The 24,833-nt window shown below is 36.5% G+C and overlaps 1 protein-coding gene across 2 annotated transcripts in view; it reads left to right on the top strand.

The window, feature by feature from the left end:
* The window catches only part of ZPBP (zona pellucida binding protein), an 81,523-nt gene that overhangs the window by 41,500 nt on the left and 15,190 nt on the right, over window positions 1-24,833 (top strand). The window contains exon 7 of one of the 2 annotated variants that reach the window (XM_047752693.1): window positions 6,327-6,504. In XM_047752693.1, the coding sequence (XP_047608649.1) occupies window positions 6,327-6,504 (178 nt within the window). Of the gene's footprint in view, window positions 1-6,326; window positions 7,179-24,833 lie in introns of those variants that run through there. The other variant, XM_047752692.1, reaches the window with a different exon arrangement.

Here is a 24,833-nt window from a genome sequence, read left to right as displayed (position 1 = left end):
TTGTTTCATTTTCCTTCAGCTATTGATTTCTAGGTTCGTTTCAGTTGTGGTTATAAGATATACTTGGTGAGCATTTAATATTTTTATATTCATAAAGACATGCTTTGTGATCTAGCATATGACTCATCCTGGATAATGTTTGTATGCACTTTAGAAGAATACATGTTCTTCTGCTGATGCATGGAATATTCTATATATCTGTTAAGTTCATTTGATCTATTGTGTTGTTCAAGTCTGATGGTTCCTGATTTACTGTCTGAATATTCTGTCCATTATTCATATTGGAGTATTGAAGTCTCTTACTATTATTGCATTGATGTCTATTCTTCCCTTCAGATTTCTCAATGTTTGCTTTATATCTGTGTAATCTGATGTTGGGTATATACATATATTTATGATTGTCATATCTTCCTGACAAATAGATTCTTTAATCATCATATGATGAAGAAACATTTTTTGTTTCTTATTATAGTTCTTGGTTATTTCAAGGTGATTTTTTTGGACGTAAGTATATCCGTCCTTTCTCTCTTTGGTTATCATCTGCATGGAATATCTTTTTCCATGTTTCACTTTAAGCCTATAAATATCCTTAAATCTAAAGTTCATCTCTTGTAGACAGCATATAATTGGATCATCTTATTTTATCCATTAAGCCATAGTATGTTTTTTTATGGGAGAGTTAAATCTGTTTACATTTGAAGTTACCATCGATAGATAAGAGCCTACTACTATCATTTTGTTAAATAATTTCTGTATGCTTTGTATTTCTTTTGTTCCTTTCTTCTCATGTTGCTATTTTCCTTCTTCTTTTTTTTTTTTTTTCTCTCTTGCTTTTTAGGGCTATACCCATGGCATATGGAAGTTCCCGGGCTAGGGATTGAATTGGAGCTATAGCTGCCAGCGTACACCACAGCCACAGCCACACCATATCTGAGCTGTATCTCCAGCCTACACCACAGCTCATGGCAATGCCAGATCCTTAAACTACTAAGTGGGGCCAGGGATCGAACCCAATTCCTTATGGGTGCTAGTTGGGTTTGTGTCCACTGAGTCACAATGGGAACGCCTGTTTTCCTTTTTATGTCAGGTTTTTTTTTTTTTCTTCATTGATACACTTTAATTTCTTTCTCTTTTTTAAAGATATTTTCTTTGTGGTTGTCCTAAACCTTATAGATAAATCTTATAGTTATTACAGTCTGTTTTAAGATGTTAACTTAGTTCAATTGCATAAAAGTCGACATTTATACTCTTATCTGACACACTATGTTACTGATGCCACAATTTGCATCTTTTATATTGTGCACCCAATTACAGATTTTTTTGTAATTACAGATTAATTAATTAATTAACAGTTTCTTTAATTTTGCCAGTAACATTTACACTGGTTTGAATTGTGGTTTATGTGTGACCTTTACAGTGTTACTTTAGTCTGTGTTTGCTGTGAGATTTATACTTACTTCTTTATGTCAGTATTAAGTATCCTTTTGCTTCACTTGCTGAACTCTCACTAGCACACCTTGAGAGGCAGTGCCCTCACTGCGGCAGAACACTGAGACGATGCCAGTACTTGTAGTGGTGCTGAACTCCGTGAGGTTTTGTTTGTCTGGAAAATCTTCATCTCTCCTTCATTTTTAAAGGACAGTTTGACAGGCGTCATATTCTTGGTTCATAGTTTTGTTGGTTTGTTTCTATCTGCACTTCAAATGTATCGTCATCTGCTCTAGTAGCTTGAAAGTTTTGTGCCAAGAAATCCAGATAGTATTTTTTGGTGGGGAAAGTGCCCTTTATTTAATGAAGTACTTTTTTCTAGCTGCTTTCATAATTCTTTGTGAAAGTTGTCCAACTAATGATAGTGTTTCTTACTGTAGTCCTCTTTGTAGGATATATTTAGTGTTCTTTAAACTTTGTGAATTTGGGGTCCATTCCTTCTGCAGATTAAGAAAGTTCTTTGGGGGAGTTCCCATTGTGACTCAGCGGAAATGAATCCAACTAGAATCCGTGGGGATGCAGGTTTGATCCCTGGCCTCACTCAGTGGGTTGGGGATCCAGCATTGCTGTGAGCTATGGTGTAGGTGGCAGACGAGGCTTGGATCCCACATTGCTGTGGCTGTGGTGTAGGCTGGCAACTGTAGCTCTGATTTGACTCTTAGCCTGGGAACTTCCATGTGCCACAGGCACAGACCTTAAAAAAGAAAATTCTTTGGCGTTATTTCCTCAAATAAGGTTTCTAGTCCTTTCTCCTTCTTTTCTTCCTTACAAGGACTCCATAGCGCACGTATTGGTTTGGTGGATCATGTCAAAGAAGTCTCATAGAATTTCTTCACTCTCGTTTCATTTTTGCTTCTGTGACTGGGTAATTTCAGGTGATATATGTCTTTTAATTCTTTATTTTTCCTGCTTGATTGAATCTACCTCTGAAGCTCTCTATTGAATTTTTGACTTCAATCATTATATTCTTATATATACATACATAGCTATACCTGTATGGAAGTTCCAGGGCTAGGGGTCAAATCGGAGCTACAGCCGCTGGTCTACACCAAAGCCACAGCAATGCCAGATCCGAGCCACATCTTCGACCTACACCACAGCTCACGGCAGTGCCTGATCCTTAACCCACTGAGCGAGGCCAGGGATCGAACCCGCAACCTCATGGTTCCTAGTCAGATTCATTTCTGCTGTGCCATGACGGGAACTCCTCTTTGTTCTATTATGGTGTCATGTTTCCTTGATTCTCTGTGATCCTGGTACTTTGCTTTGGTGCTTGTGCGTTTAAAGAAAAGATTCCTGTTCTGTCTTCAGGAGAGGATGGCATATACCAGTTTCTGGAGGTCTCTCAAAATTTTCTTATGGCTCACCTTCTCAACTCTTGCTTTTTCCTAGAAGGGTGTCTTAGAAGTGGGTTTCTTTTCTAAGTCCCACAGAGCCATGTCAGATTCTGAGAGCCACGTCAGGTCTTAAGATCAAATCACTCCTTTTCTGAGAGCAGTGCCTGAAATGCCAAGGCTTTTCGTGCAGCTTCCCTTTCTTTCCCTCCCTCCTAGAGAGGACGTCTTGCATGCTGCTCTTCTGCACAGTCTGCAGAGTCATGCCAAGTGCCTCAGGCGTCACCTTTCTCTTTTCCCCAAGGGAGTGCACTTAGGTTCTGAGCCAGGGGTACAAGCTCCATATCTCTTCCTCTCTCCTGAAGGAGCAGTGTCAGTGTTGGGCGCCTCTGTCAGATTTCACAGAGTTAAACTGGTTGCTGAATTCCACACTGGCTGCGTAGATCTGTGTGCTGTCTGCGGGGGCACAAGGAGCCTCAGTGGCAGGGCACACATGCCCGTTACCATGAGTTGTCACCTCTTTTTTTTGCTCTTTTCTGTCTGATTTCCTCAGCGTTCTGGGTGCAACGAGAGAGAAGCAGACCTCCAGAAGCAGTGCTCGTGGGGAGTGACCCAAAGGCTGGGGAAGCCATGCCTTCTCTTTGCCTTTTCCTCCCCTTCCCTTTGCTTCTGCCTCGAAACCGAGCTTTATCCCATAGTTCTCTGCCTCTTGCACTGATAGGAGTGAGTGTACGTTACCCAGGTTGGTGTTCCTACCAGAAGAGGGACAACTTTGTGTTTTTGGTCTGATCTTTTTCGACAGTTCTTCGCTGAGGCAGTCTTAAGATCTGGACGCACCACCTCTCCTTTGCTCACTGAGCGCCAAGATCACCAGTCATTTTTATGCAAGTTCACAATTCTTTCCATATTTTAAGCCTCTACTTTTTTTTTTTTTGACTTATCAATTCCAGCCCTATTTGAAGGCTCTAGTAATTTCCTAAAGAGATTCCCAAATATAGATGTTAACCAGAGGTTCCCAAAGGACTCTATCTTAAAAGTGTAACGTCTGTAACATCTGGTACATATAAATTCTCCCCTAGTGGATATTGGAGCTCCAGTTCTGCTTTGATTTTCTGTAAGGTATGACTTTTTTTGCCTATCTGAGACTTCCCCATAATTTTAAGTAGTTGTTGCTTTCTGGGCTTGCTGACTAATGTAGAGCAAACATTGCAGTCATTTGGTCACCTTTTTCAGTACCTAACTTGGCACAGTAATTAAACCAAGCTGTTCAACTTCTCTATGCAGAGGATTATATATTTTATGAATTGCTTGTTGTTGAAGTGGCTTATTTCTTGTTCTGGTCCTGTAATCAATAACCAATAATTACAGAACATATTCACCCCAAATATGCTGAATCATGTTATAAATTTTGGGGGAGTTTGTGAAGAGAGGAGTAGCGTGGGGTAGGCAATTTGATATTTATTCAGTTATGTTACTTCTTTGTATCTTAAACTAGGTGATTAATTCATAAAGAATTTCTATAATTATGATTTGTTCTTCTTTCTTATAATGAGTATTTCATTTACACCAGTATGATTTGTTCTTACATCATCCAAATCGGTCTAAAAAGTTTTGCCTTAAAATCTAATCCTTACTCAATTCAGAGAATTCTTTAATTTCATCCTTTATTTGGTACAAATAGTTAACCCCATATCAACCATCAAAGTATTCATTATAAAAAAGTTCAGTCAATGATTCAAATCATGTCTTAACTTCTTGCTATTTTCGTCAAAAAAGAGATTTCTCCTCATTATTCTTTTTAGAAGGAAAACAGGAAACCGGAATCTGATTTGCATAATTATTTTTGTTCCTATCAGGTTTAGTAAGGTCTACTTGCATTTTTTTATTAATTTTTTTCTGCATGGGTGTCAGGAAGCTAAATGATTGTGATTGTGTTTCTTGAAACTTTTATTTGTAGTCTTGCATTTAAATATAGTTAATTAGACACCAGATTTGTAGCTAATTAATTCATAAGCACTTCCTTAACCAAAATTGGAAATAGCAACAAATTTGACAGACTTTATTAGAAATACAGGAAAACCATTTAGACTGTAAAATGCATAATTCAGTAATAGAGTAAGAGTTGAATTCAGTATATTAAAAATGTATAATTATTTATGGGGGGGTTATTATTTTCAAAATACCTGAAGAAATCAGTAGATTGAGACACCCCATTAGTGGTTTTAGATCAGCATGAATTTATTTACCCTGCTCCTGACTAGATGAGAGGTGTAGGTTAGGCATAGGAGAACTGAGCAGGAGTAACTGGCTTTTAGATGGTTTGAAGTCATGACCATTCCTCATGCTTTAACAGGTAAAACTTGCCAGTCACTGAAAAGTATAAGCCTCTTGTTAATTTTAGGAGTCAAGATAGAATAATTATTACAAGTAAAAAGGTAATTAGAACTTCCTGTTGTGGCTCAGAGGGTTACGAAGCCGACATATTGTCCCTGGATGCAGGTTTGATCCCTGGCCTTGCTCAGTGGGTTAAGAATCTGGCACTGCCGTGAGCTGTGGCATAGGCTGCAGATGTGGCTCGTTTCTGGTGTTGCCGTGGATGTGGTGTAGGCCTGCAGCTATAGGTCTGCTTTGACCCCTAGCCCAAGAACTTCCATATGCAACAGGTGTGGCCATGAAAAGAAAAAATGGTAAATAATTATAGATCAGAATGTTGCCTTACTTCTTTTGTAAAATTTGATTAAAAAAACCCCCACAGAGCTAGAAGTGTTAACATGTGTGGTATTCCCTTTTATTTTTATTTATTTTTTTTATTGTTTTTGGCTGCACCTGCAGCATATGAAAGTTCCCAGGCTAGGCGGTCATTGAATCGGAACTACAACTGCCAGCCTACACCACAGCCACAGTAACACAGGTTCCAAGCCTCATCTGTGACTTCCACCACAGCTCACGGCATGCTGGATCCCTAATGCACTGAGCAGGGCCAGGGATCAAACCAACATCTTTGTGGATACTAGTTGGGTGTGTTAACACTGAGCCACGATGGGAACTCCCCCCGCCCTTGTTTTTTAAACCTAATTTTTCTTTGTTGAAAGTGTGGAGCAGATACCTCAGCATGTGCTTCTTAAAAATTCTTAAAGTACATTTCTTTAAGAACTTTCAGTCGTAAGAGTATATTTTCTGAAAGTGCTCTTTAATTTCAAAGAGCTGTCTTGCTTTTGCTCTTATGCCCATCCGTATATTATTCAAAACCAAAGGACAAAGAATTTTGGTTATATATTGCGATGTATTCTTTGTGTTGTATTTGAAAGTACATTTGGAAATATTTGAAGTTTATGGATGACAGCTTTCCAGTTTTATATGTATTGTTTATATCCTATGAATTCAAGAATAAATAAGGACCATGAGAATGTGTTTCTTCCGCTTCTAAGTACACAAACATCCTTATTTGTTCTAAAATTACATTTATTTGTGATAATATGTTTTTCATATTTTTTTCTGTTTTAGGCTAAAAACCTCATAGAAAGATTTTTTAATCAACAAGTAGAAGTTCTGGGCAGACGTGCAGAGCCATTGCCAGAAATATACTATATCGAAGGTACTCTCCAGATGGTCTGGATTAACCGCTGCTTTCCAGGGTATGGAATGAACATCCTGAAACATCCGAAGTGTCCTGAGTGCTGTGGTATGTAGGGAACTGTGATTTTTTGGTTTATAGTTATGAAAACTCACTCACTCTCACTAGGACTAAGTGCATGTCTGTCACTTCTTTTATAGCATTTAGATTTGAAGTAGTGTGTTTGGAAAGACGTGTCAATCGGAAGGTATAAAAGAAAAAAGCTCTCTTGATTTTGGCCTTGTTTTAACATCATAATGAGGGGGGCATGGGGACATTAGGCAGTTGTCTGGGAGGAAAAGCAAATACTAGTTGCCAGAGACTTAGAATTACTTAAGAGCCCAAATATATTTCTTTTAGAAGCAATTTTTTGATGAGTACACATTTGTCTATAATCTATTAGGTATCTTTTTACTTAAAAAAATAAGTGTGTGGATTGCTTTATTACCAGTGGTTCCCTTTGATCTTTGCTCCTCTCTGTAAAGGATCTGAGCTTCCACCTGGCTCTCCTCCATCTCCCTGCTTATTATAGAGGAGTCTGCAGAGGCTGTTTAGGATAAGGGCCTGGATTCAAACAAAGTCTTTGAATTTGTTTTTCACTTGTTGAGTGCATCAGTTAATCTTCAGTCTCCAAAGACTTTCTAGTATAAATATCATTAAATTGGTACCATTTTTGTTGAGTCGTCTCTGTTCTTTCCTGCTCTTTTACTATCTTATGTTAGATTAAGAACGTTTTTGTACGATAGAGCACTAAATTTTTTTTTTTTTGCTTTGCTTTATTTAACTTGGTTAGATTTTGCTTTATTTTTTCGTGATTTTGTTTTTCTTAAGGATATGAAATTTTACAGGATGTACTGAAAATTTATCTTAGGAAATACAAGACAAATAAGTAAAGCACTTACAAATGCCAACCACATGACTATGTTCATAATGTGTGATTATGTGTATCTCTCAGGAGCACATAAAATGATAAAGAAAAGCCTGGGAGGCAATGAAAACAAATCCTAATAGTTAGCAGTCTATTAAATGCACTGACATTGTCACTCAATAAAGACTTAAACTAAAAAACTTCAATATTTATATCTCATTAATTCCAAGAATTTTTAAATAGTTAAACATAGATCTTTCAAGTGAAAGTATAGGTTTGGTTTTCTGAGAAGTACAAATAATTTCATCATATATTTTTTTGCATTTATAAAAGTTAAGATGTCACAATTTTTAGGTACTCTAATTTTATTATGTAATTATAACATTCAAGTTATTATTTGCTCTAGTAGTTGATCAAGTTCATTAAATAACTTTTATTCCTGACAGCAGACCCCATGAGAAGTACATAATAAAACTTATATATAAATTTTTAAAATATTTTCTACCTCTGAAATACTGTTTTTCTCTCCCAAATTAATGCTCTTGGCCCACAGAGTTTAGATATATAGGAAGTGCATTCATGAAACAATTAGGGCAAGACCACTAGACTACAGAGAAGAAAAGAAAAAAAGGAGAATTAGAGTTAGGACCAATCATAGAGGATTAAGGTAATTGAAAAAAAAAGCCCTCTGAGTGATTTGAGACTTGAAGTAAGACGTTGAAGGTGTGGGCTTAGCAAGCACCATCCAATCAAGGGCATGACTGAGCATTTCAGGGGGATTTTGGTCAACTGGGGCTAGAGGAGTAGTATCAGAGGAGCATGGGGCAGGTGGCCTTTGACGGCAAAGTGGGAGAGTCCAGTTCAATGTGGTGATTGGAGTCCATTCTTTATGCAGAGGAGAAAAATAACGTTTTTAAATTTTATGAGATCATTATTGTTGTTCAGTATACATATCACCTAATGACGTACTGTGTTTCGTTTTGTGTCCTTCTGTGATAAACGAATATTTTAATTTAGAATTACCTTTGTGCTATCGTCTCTGTTAGACTAAAACAGAGCTCCCTTTTTTGCACAGAATTCATTAAGTATAAAGTGGCGTTCAGGTCCCCATCATATACAGTAATTTTTGTCTGTATTATAAGAGGCTATCACTCTAAAATTTTTAAAGAGCACTTACAACCCAAAAAACAAATAGTTCTTCAGATTGGAAGGCAGTATAAAATATAACAATAGTTACAAGACAGAATTAACATAGTAAGTGAACCTAAAATCCATTCCCATGTGGAGTGTAATCCTGGACGGAGGCATGTAAAACATAGGAGATGCTTTGTAAAACGACTTCCCAAATGAAGACATTGAGACAGCACCTCGGCTGTGTGACGGAGGGTTATTTACTTTCTCAGCCGTTGGCTGTGTCAGCAGTGATGGTTTCTTCTTTTTGGATGTGTCACTTTACTCATGTAGTTTTACAACTGGATGACACATAAAACTCTGCTGCTTATAGGCCTGGAGACATTTTTTTACCTATATTATTTTTCTATTTTCTAGTTAGTTTAGCATTTTCAATTTATTTTCACGGCAAAATTGTTTTTTTGTTGTTGTAGTTTTGTCTTTTGTCTTTTTAGGCCCACACCCGTGGCATACGGAGGTTCCCAGGTTAGGGGTCAAATCGAAGCTGTGCAGTGCTAGACCTGAGCTGCGCCTGCAACCTACACCACGGCTCAACGGCAATGCCAGGTCCTTAACCCACTGAGCAAGGCCAGGGATTGCGTCTGCATCCTCATGGATGCCAGTCAGATTCGTTTCCGCTTAGCCACGACGGGAACTCCTAAAACTGTTTTTTAACTTCACACTTAGCATTGCTTACCATATGCAACCTTATGTCGATCATTTTGACACTGAATAATTAAAAAGTCCTAATTTGTGAATTATAGATATCTCATAATTTCATAAATTATGTCATACTACAAAGACCAGCTAAAATATTATATTGTTTCTGATAGAATTTTTGACAAGATTCTGAAATATATTTTCCTGTGCAATTTTTATAGTTTCTCTTATTTCTGTAGGACTCTGTCACATCTTGTTTTCCTCTTTATTTTATTCTTATTTAATCTTTACCAAATAGCATATTTTGACATAATATTCCACGCCTCCTTTTTCTTCCTCATTAAACTATGGCAGTCTCTGAAAGCTATCTGAAGACCTTCTCAAAAATATATCCAAGGTGTGGGAACCAGAGAGCTCATTTGCAGTAAGCATCCTTGGTATCCTTGGTGACTGATGCATGTGGAAGTTTGAGCTTCTGAGTGTTAGAGCTGATAAAGCAATGCCTACGGAGGATACCTTTCCTTCTGCTGAGGCAACAGGCTGGTTTTCATTGACCATTATGGCTTAATATGTGTGTTTATCAATAGTAGTTTGGGCAACATTATTTTCTGCTGCTTTCTTTACAAATAACGTTTTCTGTTGCACATGCAAAGTTTGGGGAGTTCCAGGAAACTTAAGGAAAGAACTTTTTCATAGTGATATAGTGTCTATGTCAGTAGTTACATAATTAGGGGACAGGTTAAATATTCTGAGATAATTTTATTAATAAGGTATAATTTTGTACTTTATACAGTGAAAGTGAATTGTTTAGTAGATACAGTTGTTATTAATAAGGTATTTTAGGCTCTAAAATTTTATCATGCTCAGACATGCAACCCTGAACTCAATTTTTAATTTTATGTCTAAGAAACAAGAAAAAATAACGACAACAACAACAACAACAAGCTGATGTCACCAAACAGACTTTAAGGCAAGGAGCCTTACTAGATACAAAGAGGCATTACGTAATGATAAAATAATAAATCTAACAAGAAGATATGATAATAAAATATTTCTGAATCTTTGAGTTCTTAATAACATAGGTCTGAAATACATAAAACAAAAATTGTCAGGTAGTCCTCACATATAAAGCCATGTAGAAAAAAAAGGATTGGACCCAGCTAAAAAATTATTTCCAGGTGTTTTACAGACATAAATACACGAAGCGTTGTGCATGTTTTAGAATGTAACAAAAAAAATCGCCTTCAGCATCAGAAAAAGATTTTTTAAAAAACACACAAAAGTCACTAACCTCAATAAAAAGTGTTCATTTAGTCTACATAAAAATGAAATACTTGTGTTTATAAAAAGAAACTGCAAAGAGAGAAAAGACAATCCACAGAATGGGAAAATTATTTGTAATGGATATGAGCAACAAAGACTAATACATGTAGAAACCTCTCCTAAACATTTTTTAAGAAGGCAAAACAACTTGGAAGAAGTTTGAACAAGGACTTCACAAAAAGAGTGATTCCAAATGGTTGGTGGCCCCATGAAAATATGTTCAGCCTTTTTGTAATCAGGGAAATGTAAATTAAAACAACATGAGATCCTACTACACACCTCTTGGTTGGGCAGAAGACAAACGTCTTAGTACACTAGGATACGGAGCTCTGGGAGTGACACACTGCCTGAGGGTAAACCATGCCCCTTGGGGACAGTTTGATGATATTCTCGAAAATGCAACGACACACTTGCTCTGCAGTTCGACTCTCAGGAAAGTGTCTGCACAGCTTAGTTTTTGATAGTCCCAAACTAGAGACAACCCAAATGTCCACTGGTGGTAAACGTACGAACACAGAGTGATATGTTCATGCAATGGAATATGCTGTGTGGGAATGGCTGTAATGAGTGAACGGGAATGAAACCGTACGGATACATTTTATGAACATGACTTGTGGAAAAGAAGCTAAGCATGGTAGAATCCATGTAACCTAGGCATCGCTCAGCTGTGGGTTGTGGAGCTTTATTCACGAGTGCTGAAATCTGAACCTGTAATGCGATCTAAGGAAATTAGCACCGTGACAGGAAAGACGGCTGGTGCTGCCTGGTGGAGGGAGGGCGTCTGAGTGGAGCGCGGCTCGGGAGGCGTGGGGAGGGAGGGCAGCGTCCTGTGTCGTGGCCTTGAGTGTTCTGTGCAAACATTCGTTATCGTGTACGTTTGTGTCTTATTTTTTTCTCTGTGTTAGATTTTGCAACAAAAAGGTAAACAATTCACATTTCCCCAAAGCTTAAACAACATTTTATTTTGGATTTAGATTATTTACCATTTTTATTATTATATTACATGTTATTTACAATTAACCAGCTTTTATCTTTTGAGTTATTTCCTATTATAGATTTATAGAAATGTGAGTATTAATCTCAAGTAATAAACACTTCTGATTTTTTGGTGTGTTATTTTAATGCTTCAAAATGTTCACACTGCTGTAATCTCTCTCTCACAATATATGTGTGACTACAGGTGTTTTGGAATGTCCTTTAATGGATTCTGAATGTGACTTTTCAAAAAATGAATAGCAAAATGTTCTAGACATGCAGAGCAAGGGCTGGATCCCTCACCCTGCTGCATTCAAGCCGTCTGCCAGAACTTCCCAGATGCGCCATGCAGGGCTTGTTACAGGCCAGCATCCCACCGCATTTTCAACTCTCCATTCCCTTCCTTCTCCCTCACTGCTCTCCTCCAGTTAAATTCCTTTTCGGATCTTTCACTCAGATTTATCTGCTTGATCTCGTTCCCACTGTAGCCATCTCAATTTGGATTTCATTTTCCTGTGCCTGGAGGGCTTACCGTCTTTTCCCCTGCTGGAATCCCTTTACTCATTCTCCTTATTCAGTCTCTTCCCACATCGCTTCCATTATGCTTCTAAGCTCTGAATGTAATCATGTAACTACTTTAAAAACTTCATTGATAAAACCCAGCTTCAAAGCATAACTTACTATACCCTTTATAAGCCAGTTCTTCCTTATTTTTAGCAAGTCGTAAATACCTCCGCTGTAGCACTGATGTCATTATTTATATTTTCCTCATCTAGGAAATGTGCTGGAACTCAGAAATACATAGAGTGCATACCTGAGTGCCAGGCACTGCGGATACACAAACATGTTGCTTCTCTTGTGTTTATATCTTATCTGGTCCAGCAGCTTGTATACAGACGGTCATTGCACACGATGAAGGGCACAGTGATGGACATCAAACAAGGTGCTGTGATGTGCCCTGGAGAACCTGTCAGGATTTAAACCGTAACCCGGAGGCCTTCCCACTGGTATTTTGAATAGGATCTAACGAAAGTGCCATTGTCAGAGGTCTGGGCAGGGTTAGAGGATGTTGAGCTTCCTGGGACTTCAGTATCTTGAAGCAGTTACCATCCACAGGCGCGAAGAATGAAGATGAGGAAAGAATGATGCAGCAGCCCGTGAGAGCTGCGGAAGCGTGGCTGCCTGACTCCAGCTGAGCCCTGTGCTCCAGTGAGGCAGCCGCCCCATGAAAGTGGCAGGAGGCAAGAGGGGTCCTGTCGTCCGCTCATGGAGCCTTCCTTTGGCCTGAGCCAGAGGAGCGGTGGTGGGGAGGGGGGAGGTGGGGGGGAGTTAGAGGGGGAGGGAGACAGAAAGAGAGGGAGGGAGGAGGGAGAGGCAGACAAGGGTGGGAAATGGACTGGGTGTGCGTGCAGTTGGAGACCACCACGGAGAGTATCTAGGGGCGAGTCGGGACAGCATAAATTGCATTTTCAAGAATGGCTTTACTCAAAGTGACTCTTGAGCCCTGCATGATAAAAAGAAGATGTGTAGAGATTTGTGTACTGGGTTTTGCTGACATACAAAGGCAGGACTAAGCATGACATGCTTCAGAACTGATGACTGGCCATGAAAAGAGGAAGTAGATTTAATGTATTTGGGACAAAACCAAGAAGTATTCATGGGATGTAAAAGCAGGAGGACGGTGAGGAATAAAGGGTGATGCTTATGTTTAAACATGAGTAGGTGATAGATACTGAGTACCCGTTAAATTATTTTTATGGTATATGAAGTTGTAGTCTGATTTTATTTCATGTAGAATGCTCAGTTTCTCAGTATGATTTATTAAAAAGTTCACCTTTTACCCAGGGCTACTTTAAGTATCTATTTAGGCAGATATTTTATTGAATTCTTTTTCTTTTTTTTTCTTTTTTCTTTTTGGCTACAAGTGCCCCGTACAGAGGTTCCCACAGCAGTGACAATTCACTGTTCCATCAGGGAATTCCCAGTAGATATTTTTCTGAATACTCTCTTTTTAGTCTGTTCTTGCAGAAATTAGTTATAACTTTTAACGAGTCTCAATTCGCCATAAAGCATGTCTTTATGTATTTTGAGGTAAATGCCAGGTATCTGTGAATATTTTGTTGTTTGATATTCAGTATTTTTGTATTTTTATATTTTTGTGTTATTGAGTTTTGTTCTGGAACACACAGAAAAATTGTTTGGAAACAGTTCAATCATTTCTGGTCTTGTTTTTAATATTTATTTGCCACAATCCCCACTACTGAAGCGAGAATTTCTGTTTACTCTGACCATAAGCCTGCTATTCTTGAAGGTTTCCATACGAACGCCTGGGATCACGCCCACTTACTGGTCCTGTGTGTGCACTGGGCACTGTTACCTTACAGGGTGGGTGGAATCTAAAAGTTCAGGGCCTAAGAAAATTATGGAAGCCATGTGTTTTATGACCTAGCCTGGAAGTCAGCTAGTGTCACTTAAAATACAAAGTTCCGTGTCAAGAGGAGATGACACGGGTGGATTCTGCTGCTCCGATGGGTCAGTGTGAGAACGTGTAGGAGGGGTGCTCATCCTTTTACCAGTACTGCTTGCTTTTTACCAGTACTGCTATGAAGATAGAGATTTACGTCTTCGAGAAACACAGTGGGCCACCGAGCCCTTTATGTCCCCCTTTCTTTTCAAATCAGCTGGTCAGTTTTCATTTTCAGTAGGCCGGGGAGGGTTATGCTTTAGCAAGGAGGCTTCATGTTCATAAAGGTGTTATGTCCCTACCTCTGTTTTTCATCTTCATTGAGGTATAATTAACAAACCCTCGTATGTATTTAGGATAGCTCGATGTTTTGCTGTATGTATACATTACTGACGATCGCCGCAATCAAGCTAATTCACATACCAACACATTCCACGCCTCTCATAGATCACTTGAGACTTACTGTTTTGCCATATTTCAAGCATGCAATACAATATTGCAGGTTAGATCTGTACTTGGATCTCCAGAATTTATTCACCCTGAATAACGGAAACTTTGTAACATTTCCTCATTTTCCCTCTCACCAGTCCCCGGGAACCGCCATTCTGCATCCAGCTTCTGAGTTACTGTTTTAGATTTTGCATATAGGTAAGATCCTGCAGTATTTGTGGAAACACATTTCAGTCAATGTTATGAAAGTGTAATAAATGCACTCACTTTAGTTTTAAATGGGCACGTTTTAATTGTACAGTTCAGGGAGTTTTGACAAGCGTATTCAGCCTTTTTACTGATACTGCTGTGAAGATGGAGATGTGCATTCCCCGGACTGTTCCCTTATGTTCACAACCACTTACAGCTACTTACTAGATGTGCCACGGTTTATTCATTCATTCCATTTTTGCCGGGCATTTGGGTTGTTTCTAGCTTTCGGCTATTGTGAATACAGCTTGTAGGAACATGTCTGCATTTGTTTTTTGAGGACCTATGTTTTCATTTCTCTTGGATAAATACACAGGAGTTAAGTAAGAGGGTAATGTGGCAAAGTATTTTTAGGTTGTTCAGAAACACCTCGGCTTTTGCAAAGTGGTTGTAGGACCTTGTGAGTCCGCCAACGGTGCATGAGCGTTCTAGTTTCACGTTCTTACAGTCTTGATACTGTCCATCTTTTAAATTGTAACCATCCTGATCAGAGTGTAGTGCTGTTTTATTTGTAATATAATTTGTATTTACCTTATACCTAATTATATCAAATATCTTCTCATTTTTTCTTTCAGCACTCACATATATGCTTTTGTGAACTGTTTGTTCAAATCTTTTCCTCTACGCTTTTATCAGGTTATTTTTCTTCTAAATATTGACTTACAAGACTTATTTATATATCTGGAAACCAGTCCATATATATTCTTTTACTTTCTTAATGGTTTCTTTCAAATATAGAAGTTTCAATTTTGACAAGACTAAGTTTTTCCATTTTTTTCTTAATGGAATAAAGGTATTATGTCCATTCAAGGAAATTTTGCTTACCCCAAAGTTATGAAGAATTTCTCCTATTTTCTTCTAGAAATACTGACCTTGCATTGTGCGGCCTTGCTAATAAGCCTCAATTATAGTTCTAAGAGTTTATTTTTTATTTTTAGGACTTTCTTCATACCTGATCATCTCACATAGGAATAATTTCCATGCTTTTAATTTCTTTTTATTGCCCCATTAGTCTGGCCAGAATGCTCAGAAAAGTGTTCAGCAGGAGTGGTCAGCATTCTCTGCCTGTTCCAACTGTCAAGGCCTGTGGGCTTTCCCAATTAGCAATCGTGATATTAGTTAGAGGCTTTTCAGAGATGCCATTGATCAGGTTGATGAAGGAAATTCTGTTCCATTCCCTATTTATTTTTATTTTTCATCATGAGTGAGATTGAATTTTGTCCTGTGTACACCATTGAGATGATCATATGTTTTATATATTTTATGGTGCGTTGATTGATACATAGACATTAAAGCAACTTTGTATAAAATGACCTATAATATAAATTATATGTCATCACTATTCACAATTTCTGTATATCACTGAGGTTTAGATGCTGACATTTTTTAAGGGTTTTTGTGTCTATATTCATGAGAAACTTTGGCCTGTATTTTTCTTGCAAATATATGTACAATTGTAATGAATTGCAAACATTCCCTCTTCCTGCTTTTTCTAAATGGCTTATGTAAAATTTATACAGTTTTTCCTTCAAGTGTTTAATTCCTTATTGAAAAACTCCACCTTGAGGCTTGTCTAGTTTTGGTTTTCAGGGGAAGATTGCATATGTGTGTGTGTGTGTGTGTGTGTGTGTGTGTGTGTGTGTGCGCACATGTGCCTTTGATTTATTATGGCTCTTTGGAAACAGAATTTTTTATAATGTAATATTTCAAATGTCTAAAAATGTAGAAGATGGTGTTGTAAACAAGTACGTGCCTATCACCAATTCCAGACAAGTTTCATATTCCAGCACTGCTTCATACCCTAACGTTTAAATAGGGCACAGCCAGAGCCTCCCGTGAAGGCCTCAGCAAATCCATTGTCTTCCCTTTTGGCATATATGTGTCCGTTGGTTTTTTAACACCAATTCAGGATTTTATACTTCTAATTCATCTTGAAGCAACCAATAGCAAATATTATTGGTTTGTGTGATAATAAATAAATGGTGTTTTACCTTGGAATTCCTGCTATGGTGCGGTGGGTTCAGAATCCAGTTGCAGTGGCTTTGGTTGATGTGGGGACATAGGTTCAATCCTGGCCAGGTGTGTTAAAGGATCTGGCATTGCCTCAGCTGGAATACATCTGGGATTATCATCCGACTAACAGATGATATGGTGCAGTGGGTTCAGAATCACAGCTGTGGCTTGAATTCAGGCCCTGGCTCAGGAACTTCCGTATGCCATGGGTGCGGCCATTAAAAAAAAAAGGTATCAATGTGCTTTTTGGGGCTCAACCTTGACATACAGTTACCTACACATCAGTTGAAATTATACAGTCAAATGACTTGAACATGTATACATCTATGAAACTATCACTACAATCAAGAAAAGCATCTCTGCCATAGTTCTGAATTTTGCTTATGCCTTTTTGTAATCAACCCTACTTCAGCATCCATTCCTAAGCAAATTCTGATATGTTTTGTGTTAATATATACTTGCATGCATTTTTATAATTTTCTATAAATGTAGTCATGCAATATATAACCTTTGAATTCTTTCGTTCAGCATAATGATTTTGAGGTTCATCAGTATTATTGAATGTGTTAGTTTGCTCCTCTTTATTGCTGTGTAGTGTTCCATTGTATGGATATACCACATTTTGTTTATCCATTCTCCTGATGATGGACATTTGGGTTGTTTCCAGTTTTAGGCCATTACAAATAAAGCTGCTATGAACATTCCCGTACAAGTCTTTGTGTGGACATATGTTTTCATTTCTTCTGGAAAATACCTATGCTTGCGATTGCTGGGTCATATGGTAAGTGTATTTAACTTTATTTTTTAAAAAAGCCAAATTATTTCTAATGTGGCTATACAATTTTCATGTTCTACCAGCAACGTTGTGGAGTTCCAGTTGTTCCAAATAATTTCCGAAGCATGAGAAATTGTCACTCTTTTAAATGTTGGCCATTCCAATGTATGTATGTGTAGTGGTATCTCATTGTGTTTTTTATTTTAATTTTCCTTTTTAAAAGATATTTTCAAATTCCTATTGGATATTGGTATTCTTTTGTACAGTATTTGTTCAAAGCTCTTTCCATTTTTAAATTGGGTTGTTTTATTGAGTTGTAAGAATTCTTAGTTTACATGGACAGAAGTTCTTTTCTGTGCTGTGAATATATTCTCCCAGACTATGGCTTTCATTTTTGTTTAAAAAAAAACAAGTTGAAGAAGTCCAATTTATTAATTTTTTTATTCTGCAGTTCATATGTTTTTGTGTTCTAATAAACTTTTTCCTACCCTAAGGTCACAAAGATTTTCTACTGTGCTTTTTGTTTAGCGCTTTGGGTTTGTGCATTTAAGTCTATAATAGATATTAAGTTAAATTTTCTATCTGATGTGAGGTAAGGGTCAGTAGTCATCCTTTACAATACAGATATCCAGGACAGTAGTCATTTTTTATAACACAGATAGCCAAACCTGAAGACCCAGCACCATTTGTTGAAGACTTTTCTTTTCCCATTAAATTTCCCTTGTTACCTCTGTCAGAAATTCAACTATTTATTCATGGGGGTTTACTTCTGCTCTGTTCATCTTTATGTTAACATTTCACCAGTACAAAAGGGTCAATTAATGTAGCTTTATAATAACTACTGTATTACGTTGAAAATTTGCTTTGCTTTTTCAGTTTGAATTACGTGTAAATTTTAGAATTAGCATGTCAAGCTATACAAAGAAGCCTACTGCAACTTGAGTAGATTGCATTGATTCTAGAGACAAAATTGATGATAATTGTCACCCTAAACATACTGTCTTCCAAACAGTGAATATGGTGATTTCATTGTGTAAATCCTTTTATATTTGTTTCAAGGATGTTTTGTAGTTTTTATTGTGTATATCTAGCAAATATTTTCTTGTATTTATTCACATTACTTTTTTCCTCTCCTGTGAATTTACTTGTTTTAATTATTTAATTTTCCAGTTAGTGTATAGGAATACAGTTGATTTTTAAGTATTAACTTAGATTCTGTGTCTCTGTTTAATTCAGTGATTATATCTGATAATCGTTCTATAGTTCTGTATTTTTATGAGTATGCATATCATCTACGAATAACATTTTTACTTCTTCATCGGATATATATGCCTTTTTTCCTTTTACTTTATTGCAATAACTAGGTCCTCCAGTATGATGTTGAATAGAAATAAAAGCAGGCATTTTTATCCTGACCTCAATATTAGATATAAATAACTTTTTCAACATTAAATATAATATTAGCACTAGCACTATTTTAGGTACTTGTCAATTTGAAGTAGATCCCTACTGTTCTTAGTTTGCTGAAGTCTTGATCATGAATAGTTGGTGAATTTTACCTCATTCTTTATCTGAACTTTTAAAAAATAAACAGAAGATTTTTTTATTTTATTATATTAGTGTAGAAATTTGCATTGATTGATTTTCTAATATTGAACCAACCTTGTATTCCTGAGATAAACCCTACTTGATCATGATCTTTTATCCTCTTTATTTATTGTTTGCCTTAATTTGTTAACATTCGTACCTTTTTCAAGGAGAGTATTCATTTGTATTTTTTATAGTGTCTTTGTCATGTTTATGAAATACAGTTACACTGGCATCCTAAAATGAATTTGGCATTCTCCCCTCCAACTTTATTTTCCAAAAGAGTTTACGTAAAATTGGTGTTATTCTGTCTTTTACTATTTGATGGGATTAATCAGGAAAGTGATCTTTTTTGTTGATCCATGTGTTTATTATTCCACTAGAACCCTGTCTTTATTACTGTAGCTGTTGACTTTTAAGTTCAGTTATTGTGATTTCTCTTTTTTCTTCTCTCACAAAGTTGTTTGAACTATTCCAGCTCATTTATTTTTCCATATAACACTTGAATCAACTTGTTTTGTATGTACCAACAAAAATGGAAGTATACTTGTGGAATTTTCATAACAGTGGTATTGAACATATAGATCAATTTAGAATTTAGGTTTACATTACCTTTGCAATGCTGCATCTTCCAAATTGTGAACATAGTGTATCTGTCATTTATTTAGGTTATCTTTGATTTCTGTGATCAGTAGTTTATAGTTATCATACAAATCTTAAAGATGTTTGTTATATTCATATCTAATGATTTCCTTTTGAGGAGAGCTAGGTTGTATTGTAGTTTTAATTTTGGAGTCCAATTGTTTATTGCTAGTATTTAGAAATATTGTTTTTGTTTTTCAACTTCACTTCCTGATACATTGCTAAACTCAATATTCTAGGAGACTTTTTGTGAGTTCTTGGAATTTTTTTTTTTGTCATTGATTTTACTTTTTTCCAATAAAAGCTGTATCTATCAATTTATTGATCTATAATTTCTCCTAAGCAGTGCTTTAAATTCATTCCATTAATTTTAATGTCACATTTCATTGTTGTTAAATTAAAACTATTTTGGGTATTTGTTTTTCTACATATCTTACTGTTCTTGACACTTAATTTAATTAGTATATGGTTAGAGAATATTTAAACTCATTAAATTGGTTTATAGTCTGTTATACGGCCTGTGTTGACTGAAGTTAATGAAGAATATGGGTATTTTGCAGTTGTTGGATGTAGTGTTCTGAAAATATAAGCAGATCAGGTCGTTAATAGTTTAAGATCTAGTTATTTCCTGACAGTGGAATTGTTCTTTAACCCTTAGTGATTATTATTAGGCACCTACAGATTTCAGTATTTTTGTCTTTCTGATGAATTGCCCCTTTTATAATTATGAAATGTCTGTCTTCACCCAATTACCCTTTTCTTTGAATTTTATTTTATATTAGTGTAGCAGTTCCAGTATTCTTATCTTCACTGTCTTTTTTTGCCATGTGCCTTCAGCTGATCTATATATCTACTGTAGGTTGCTTATAGTTGACTTTTTTAAGTCTAGTTTGTCAATATTTGCCTGCCAATTAAAATGTTTACATCATTGTATTATTTATTTTCTGTTTGCCTCCTGTGGTTTTTGATCCGCAACCTTTTAAAAAATACATTGTTTGAATATTTTAAGTATTATAGTTTAAATTATTCAATGGTAAGTTAGCTGTATTTAATTCATTCAATTTCCTTTTTGACTGTACTTTTTTGTATGTTTTTGGTAAAGAGTACGCAGACTTACAATTTCATTGTCTACTTTAGTTCATATTGCACTAATTCACTAATTCAAAACGTAGAAACTTTACAATCCTCAGGAGCCCTTTATCTGGCTGCCTCTTCTCAAAACTGCTCTTTATGTCATAATCGTATTTCCTGCATATAGGTGCACGGAAAATTCCTCCAAGATCTATTATAATTTTTATTTTAAGATTCTTACATATTTTAAATAACTTAAGGGGGAAAATAGTCTTTCAAATTTATCCAGATGTTTTCCATTGCTGATACTCTTTCATTCGTGAATATCCAAGTTTTCCTCTTCCTTACGTATTATGTCATCTGAAAGAGTTTACTCTTTCGGAAATTCTTGTAGAGCAGATATGCTGGTGGCAAATTCTCTTACCTGTTTTCTATCTGAAGACGACTCTTCTGTATCTATAAATGTCTGTTCTTTATTTCTTGATGGATATTTTCTCTAAGTATAGAATTCTGAGTTGAAATATTTTTTCAGCCTTTAAAACTGTTGTGCACTGCATTCTGACCAGCATGGCTCTGGTTGGAAATCTACAGTTATTTAAGTTGTTTCCTTGTACATAATTTGCCACTTTTGTCCAGCTGCTCTCCGCAAGTATATCTTGTCAACAATTTGAATGTGATGTTTTTTGACATGACTTTCTTTGAATTTATCCTGTTTAGGGTTCTCTGGGATACTTGAATCTGTAAATTTATGTAGTTTGCCAAATGCTGTAGTATCATTTTTATATATTGATAGGTCTTCTATTGCCCATCTCTAGTTACCGTATTCATCTTTTCGTATTGACAATAATACCCATAGGTTATACCAACTGATATAATACAGATGCCTGAGGCTTTGTTTCTTTCCACCTCTGATTGTTTTAAAGTTTTTTAAAATCTCCATTCTTCAGTTTATTTCATTTATTGATATATCTTAGCATGTTGTCTGATAATTCAAACATCATTCATCCTGAAGTTACTTGTTTTTTTTTTTTTCTCTTGTTAGTAATAGGTCAAATTTTCCTGGATTTTTGGATATTGACTTAATTTTTGTTGTACCTTATGACTATGAATGGCATGTTATATATTCTCTGAATTCTGTTATAATGATCTGGAAAAGGTTGAATTTTATCCTAGCAGGAAATCCAATGCAATTCCAGTTTGGTTCTCAAAGGCTATGCTAGTTTGGGTTCTTTTCCATGCATGCATCTTCAGGAGTTAGGATGCAGCTCGTATGGTTTCCATTCTCAGGTTAGTTCTCTAAGCCTTTGTATGTTGGCTTGTATACTACATTACACTGTATGTGGCGTACACAGGATATACAGGTTTTGCTGAGTATTGTGAAGGCTCATACTCAGGATTAAGGGAACTCTTTCTTAGCATCAGTTGCCTCATGAGTCGCCCTCCCACTGTGGGCTCCCTTGGCTTTACTTCCTGAGTCCATTGGCCAGAAGGATGGCAAGTGTTTTCTCAGAGCTCTGTCTACCTGCACAGCGCTGCTCTGTAAATCAGTGAACCCCAGTGCTGAGGCTGAGAGAGAAACTAAAACAAATGAGATACTTGCCTCTGGGTGGGTTGCTTCTTTTGACCACCCTTGTGAGTTCATCTCATTTCCTTTGCTTTTTAGAGACACCAGATAGTTAATTAATCTTCAGTTCTTGTTTTTAGGCATAACCAGTGGGTTGAATGGGCATGGGGTGATTTGACCACCTCAGCAGAACCGTAGCTCCCTGTGGGAAGAATTTTAATTAAAATTGTTAGTTGACAGAACGCTTTTCAGGTTTTCGGAGTCCATTTTTATAATTTGTACATGCAAGGTGTTTGTCCATTTTCATAAATGGTTAAACTTATTCCGCAAATTTATCACAGCATTGTCTTATTTTAACAGTCATTGAATCTGTAGTGATCTTTCTTCATTCATTCTCGATGCTATTACTCATTTGTCTTGACTAATTGGTTTTTGGTTTTACAAGCTCTAGCTAGAGGGCTGTCCATTTTATTAGTCCCTTCAAACAGCCAGGTTTTAGGTTATTGGAGTTTTCACTTACCTGATTTTTATTTAATATCTCTTATTACTTTAACATTTCCTTATAATTTTTGCTTTATTCCTCATCTGAAACTTAATATGCTCTTCTTTCTTTAGTTTCTTAAGAGAGCAGCATAGCACATTGATATTATATCTTTCGCGCTCTCCTATTTTTTATTTTTTTAGGACCACACCCACGGCAAATGGAGGTTCCCAGGCTCAGGGTCTAATCAGAGCTACAGCTGACAGCCTATGACACAGCCACAGCAATGGCAGATCTGAGCTGCATCTGTGACCTGCACCACAGCTCACAGCAACGCTGGATCCTTAACCCACTGCGCGAGGCCAGGGATCGAACCCACAACCTTGTGGTTCCTAGTCAGATTCGTTTCTGCTGCATCATGACAAGAACTCCTTTCTCTTTTCTTGTATAAGTATTTAAAGCAATACATTTCTCCATACCATTATTTTACCTGCATCCCACTAATTTTATTTAAAGTTTTCAATCAGTACAAAATATTTTCCAGTTCCCTTGTCCCAGGGCTCATTTAGTGGTATTTGGTTTGATTCTCATATAACAGATCAGTATCAATAACAGTTTATATTGTTGATTTCCAACTAATTTTTTTTTCGTTTTACCCTGTAATACTTTAAATCTTTTCATTGTTTTGAGAAGTGTTTTAGGGCTAGGGATATGTTGATGAATGTTCCATGTTCTCTTGAATAATAAATTTATTCTGATATTTAGGTAGAAGTTAAGTCTTCTATATCCCTATTGTTCTAGTTTCCACTCGTTAAGTGAATTGGCAAGTGTGAAATGTTGACGCTGCCAGCTGTAATTGTCGATTGGACTATTTATTTTCTTTGGAGTATTGTGAAACCTAGTAATTAAGTAAACAGGCATATTTAGAATTGCTGTTTTTTTCTTGATGACTTGACTGTCCATCATTATGTACTACTTCTTTACTCCTGATGATATTCTTTGCTTAGACGTCTACTTTGTTAGATATCAATGTAATCACTTATGATTAGTGCCTGTATCTTGTGCCAGTCAAAGACAGACCCTATTGATATTTCTTCTTAGCCATTTGATGAAGTTGTTGATAATGTCTTTTGATGCACAAAATTTTTTTAATTTTAATGAAGTTCACTTTATCTATTTTTTCTTTTGTTGCCATATTTAAGTATTTATTGCCCAAACCCGGAGTCATGAAGATTTAGCCCTATATTTTCTTTCTTTTTTTTAGGGCTGCACCTGCCGCATATGGAGGTTCCCAGGCTAGGGGTCGAATCAGAGCTGTAGCTGCCAGCCCCTACACCACAGCCACAGCAATGCAGGATCCAAGCCTCACCTGTGACCTACACTACAGCTTAGGGCAATGCCAGATCCTTAACCCACTGAGCGAGCCCTGCAACCTTGTGGTTACTAGTCAGATTTGTTTCTGCTGTGACACAAGGGGAACTCTTAGCCCTACGTTTTCTTCAAGGAATTATTAGGCATTATATATACATATTGTATATTTAGGTTAGAGTTAATATTTGAATATAGTAGGAATAAGGGGTCCAGCTTCATTTTTCTGCTTGTGTAAATACAATTTTCCCAGCAACATTTGTTGAGGAGACTATTATTTTCACATTGTATGGACTTGGCACCCTTATCAGTAATCAGCTGGTGATAAATAAATAGGTTTATTTCTATTCCATCACTCTATAGGTCTGTTTTGACTAATGGAGCTTTGTAGTACATTTTGAAATTGGGAGGCATGAGTCCTCCAGCTTTGTTCTTCTTTTTCAAGATTGTGGTTTGGCTATTTTGGCCACTTGCAATTTAATGCAAATTGAGGATTGGCTTTTCATTTTCTTTCTTAAAAAAAAAAAGCTGTTGGAATTTTCATAGGGATTGCATTGAAGCTCTAAATTGCTTTGGTTAATATTGACGTCTTAATATTAAGTCTTCCTGCCAGGAACACAGGATGACTTTCTATTTATTTAGTTCTACTGTTATTTCTCTCAGCAATGTTTTATAGTTTTTAGTTTATGAGTCTTTCACCTCCTAGTTTCTAGTTGGATTTTCATTGTTTGAGTATTC

The sequence above is a fragment of the Phacochoerus africanus genome, chromosome 11, assembly GCF_016906955.1.
Source record: "Phacochoerus africanus isolate WHEZ1 chromosome 11, ROS_Pafr_v1, whole genome shotgun sequence".
NCBI lineage: Eukaryota > Metazoa > Chordata > Mammalia > Artiodactyla > Suidae > Phacochoerus > Phacochoerus africanus.
This window is presented reverse-complemented; position numbering and strand designations above follow the sequence as displayed.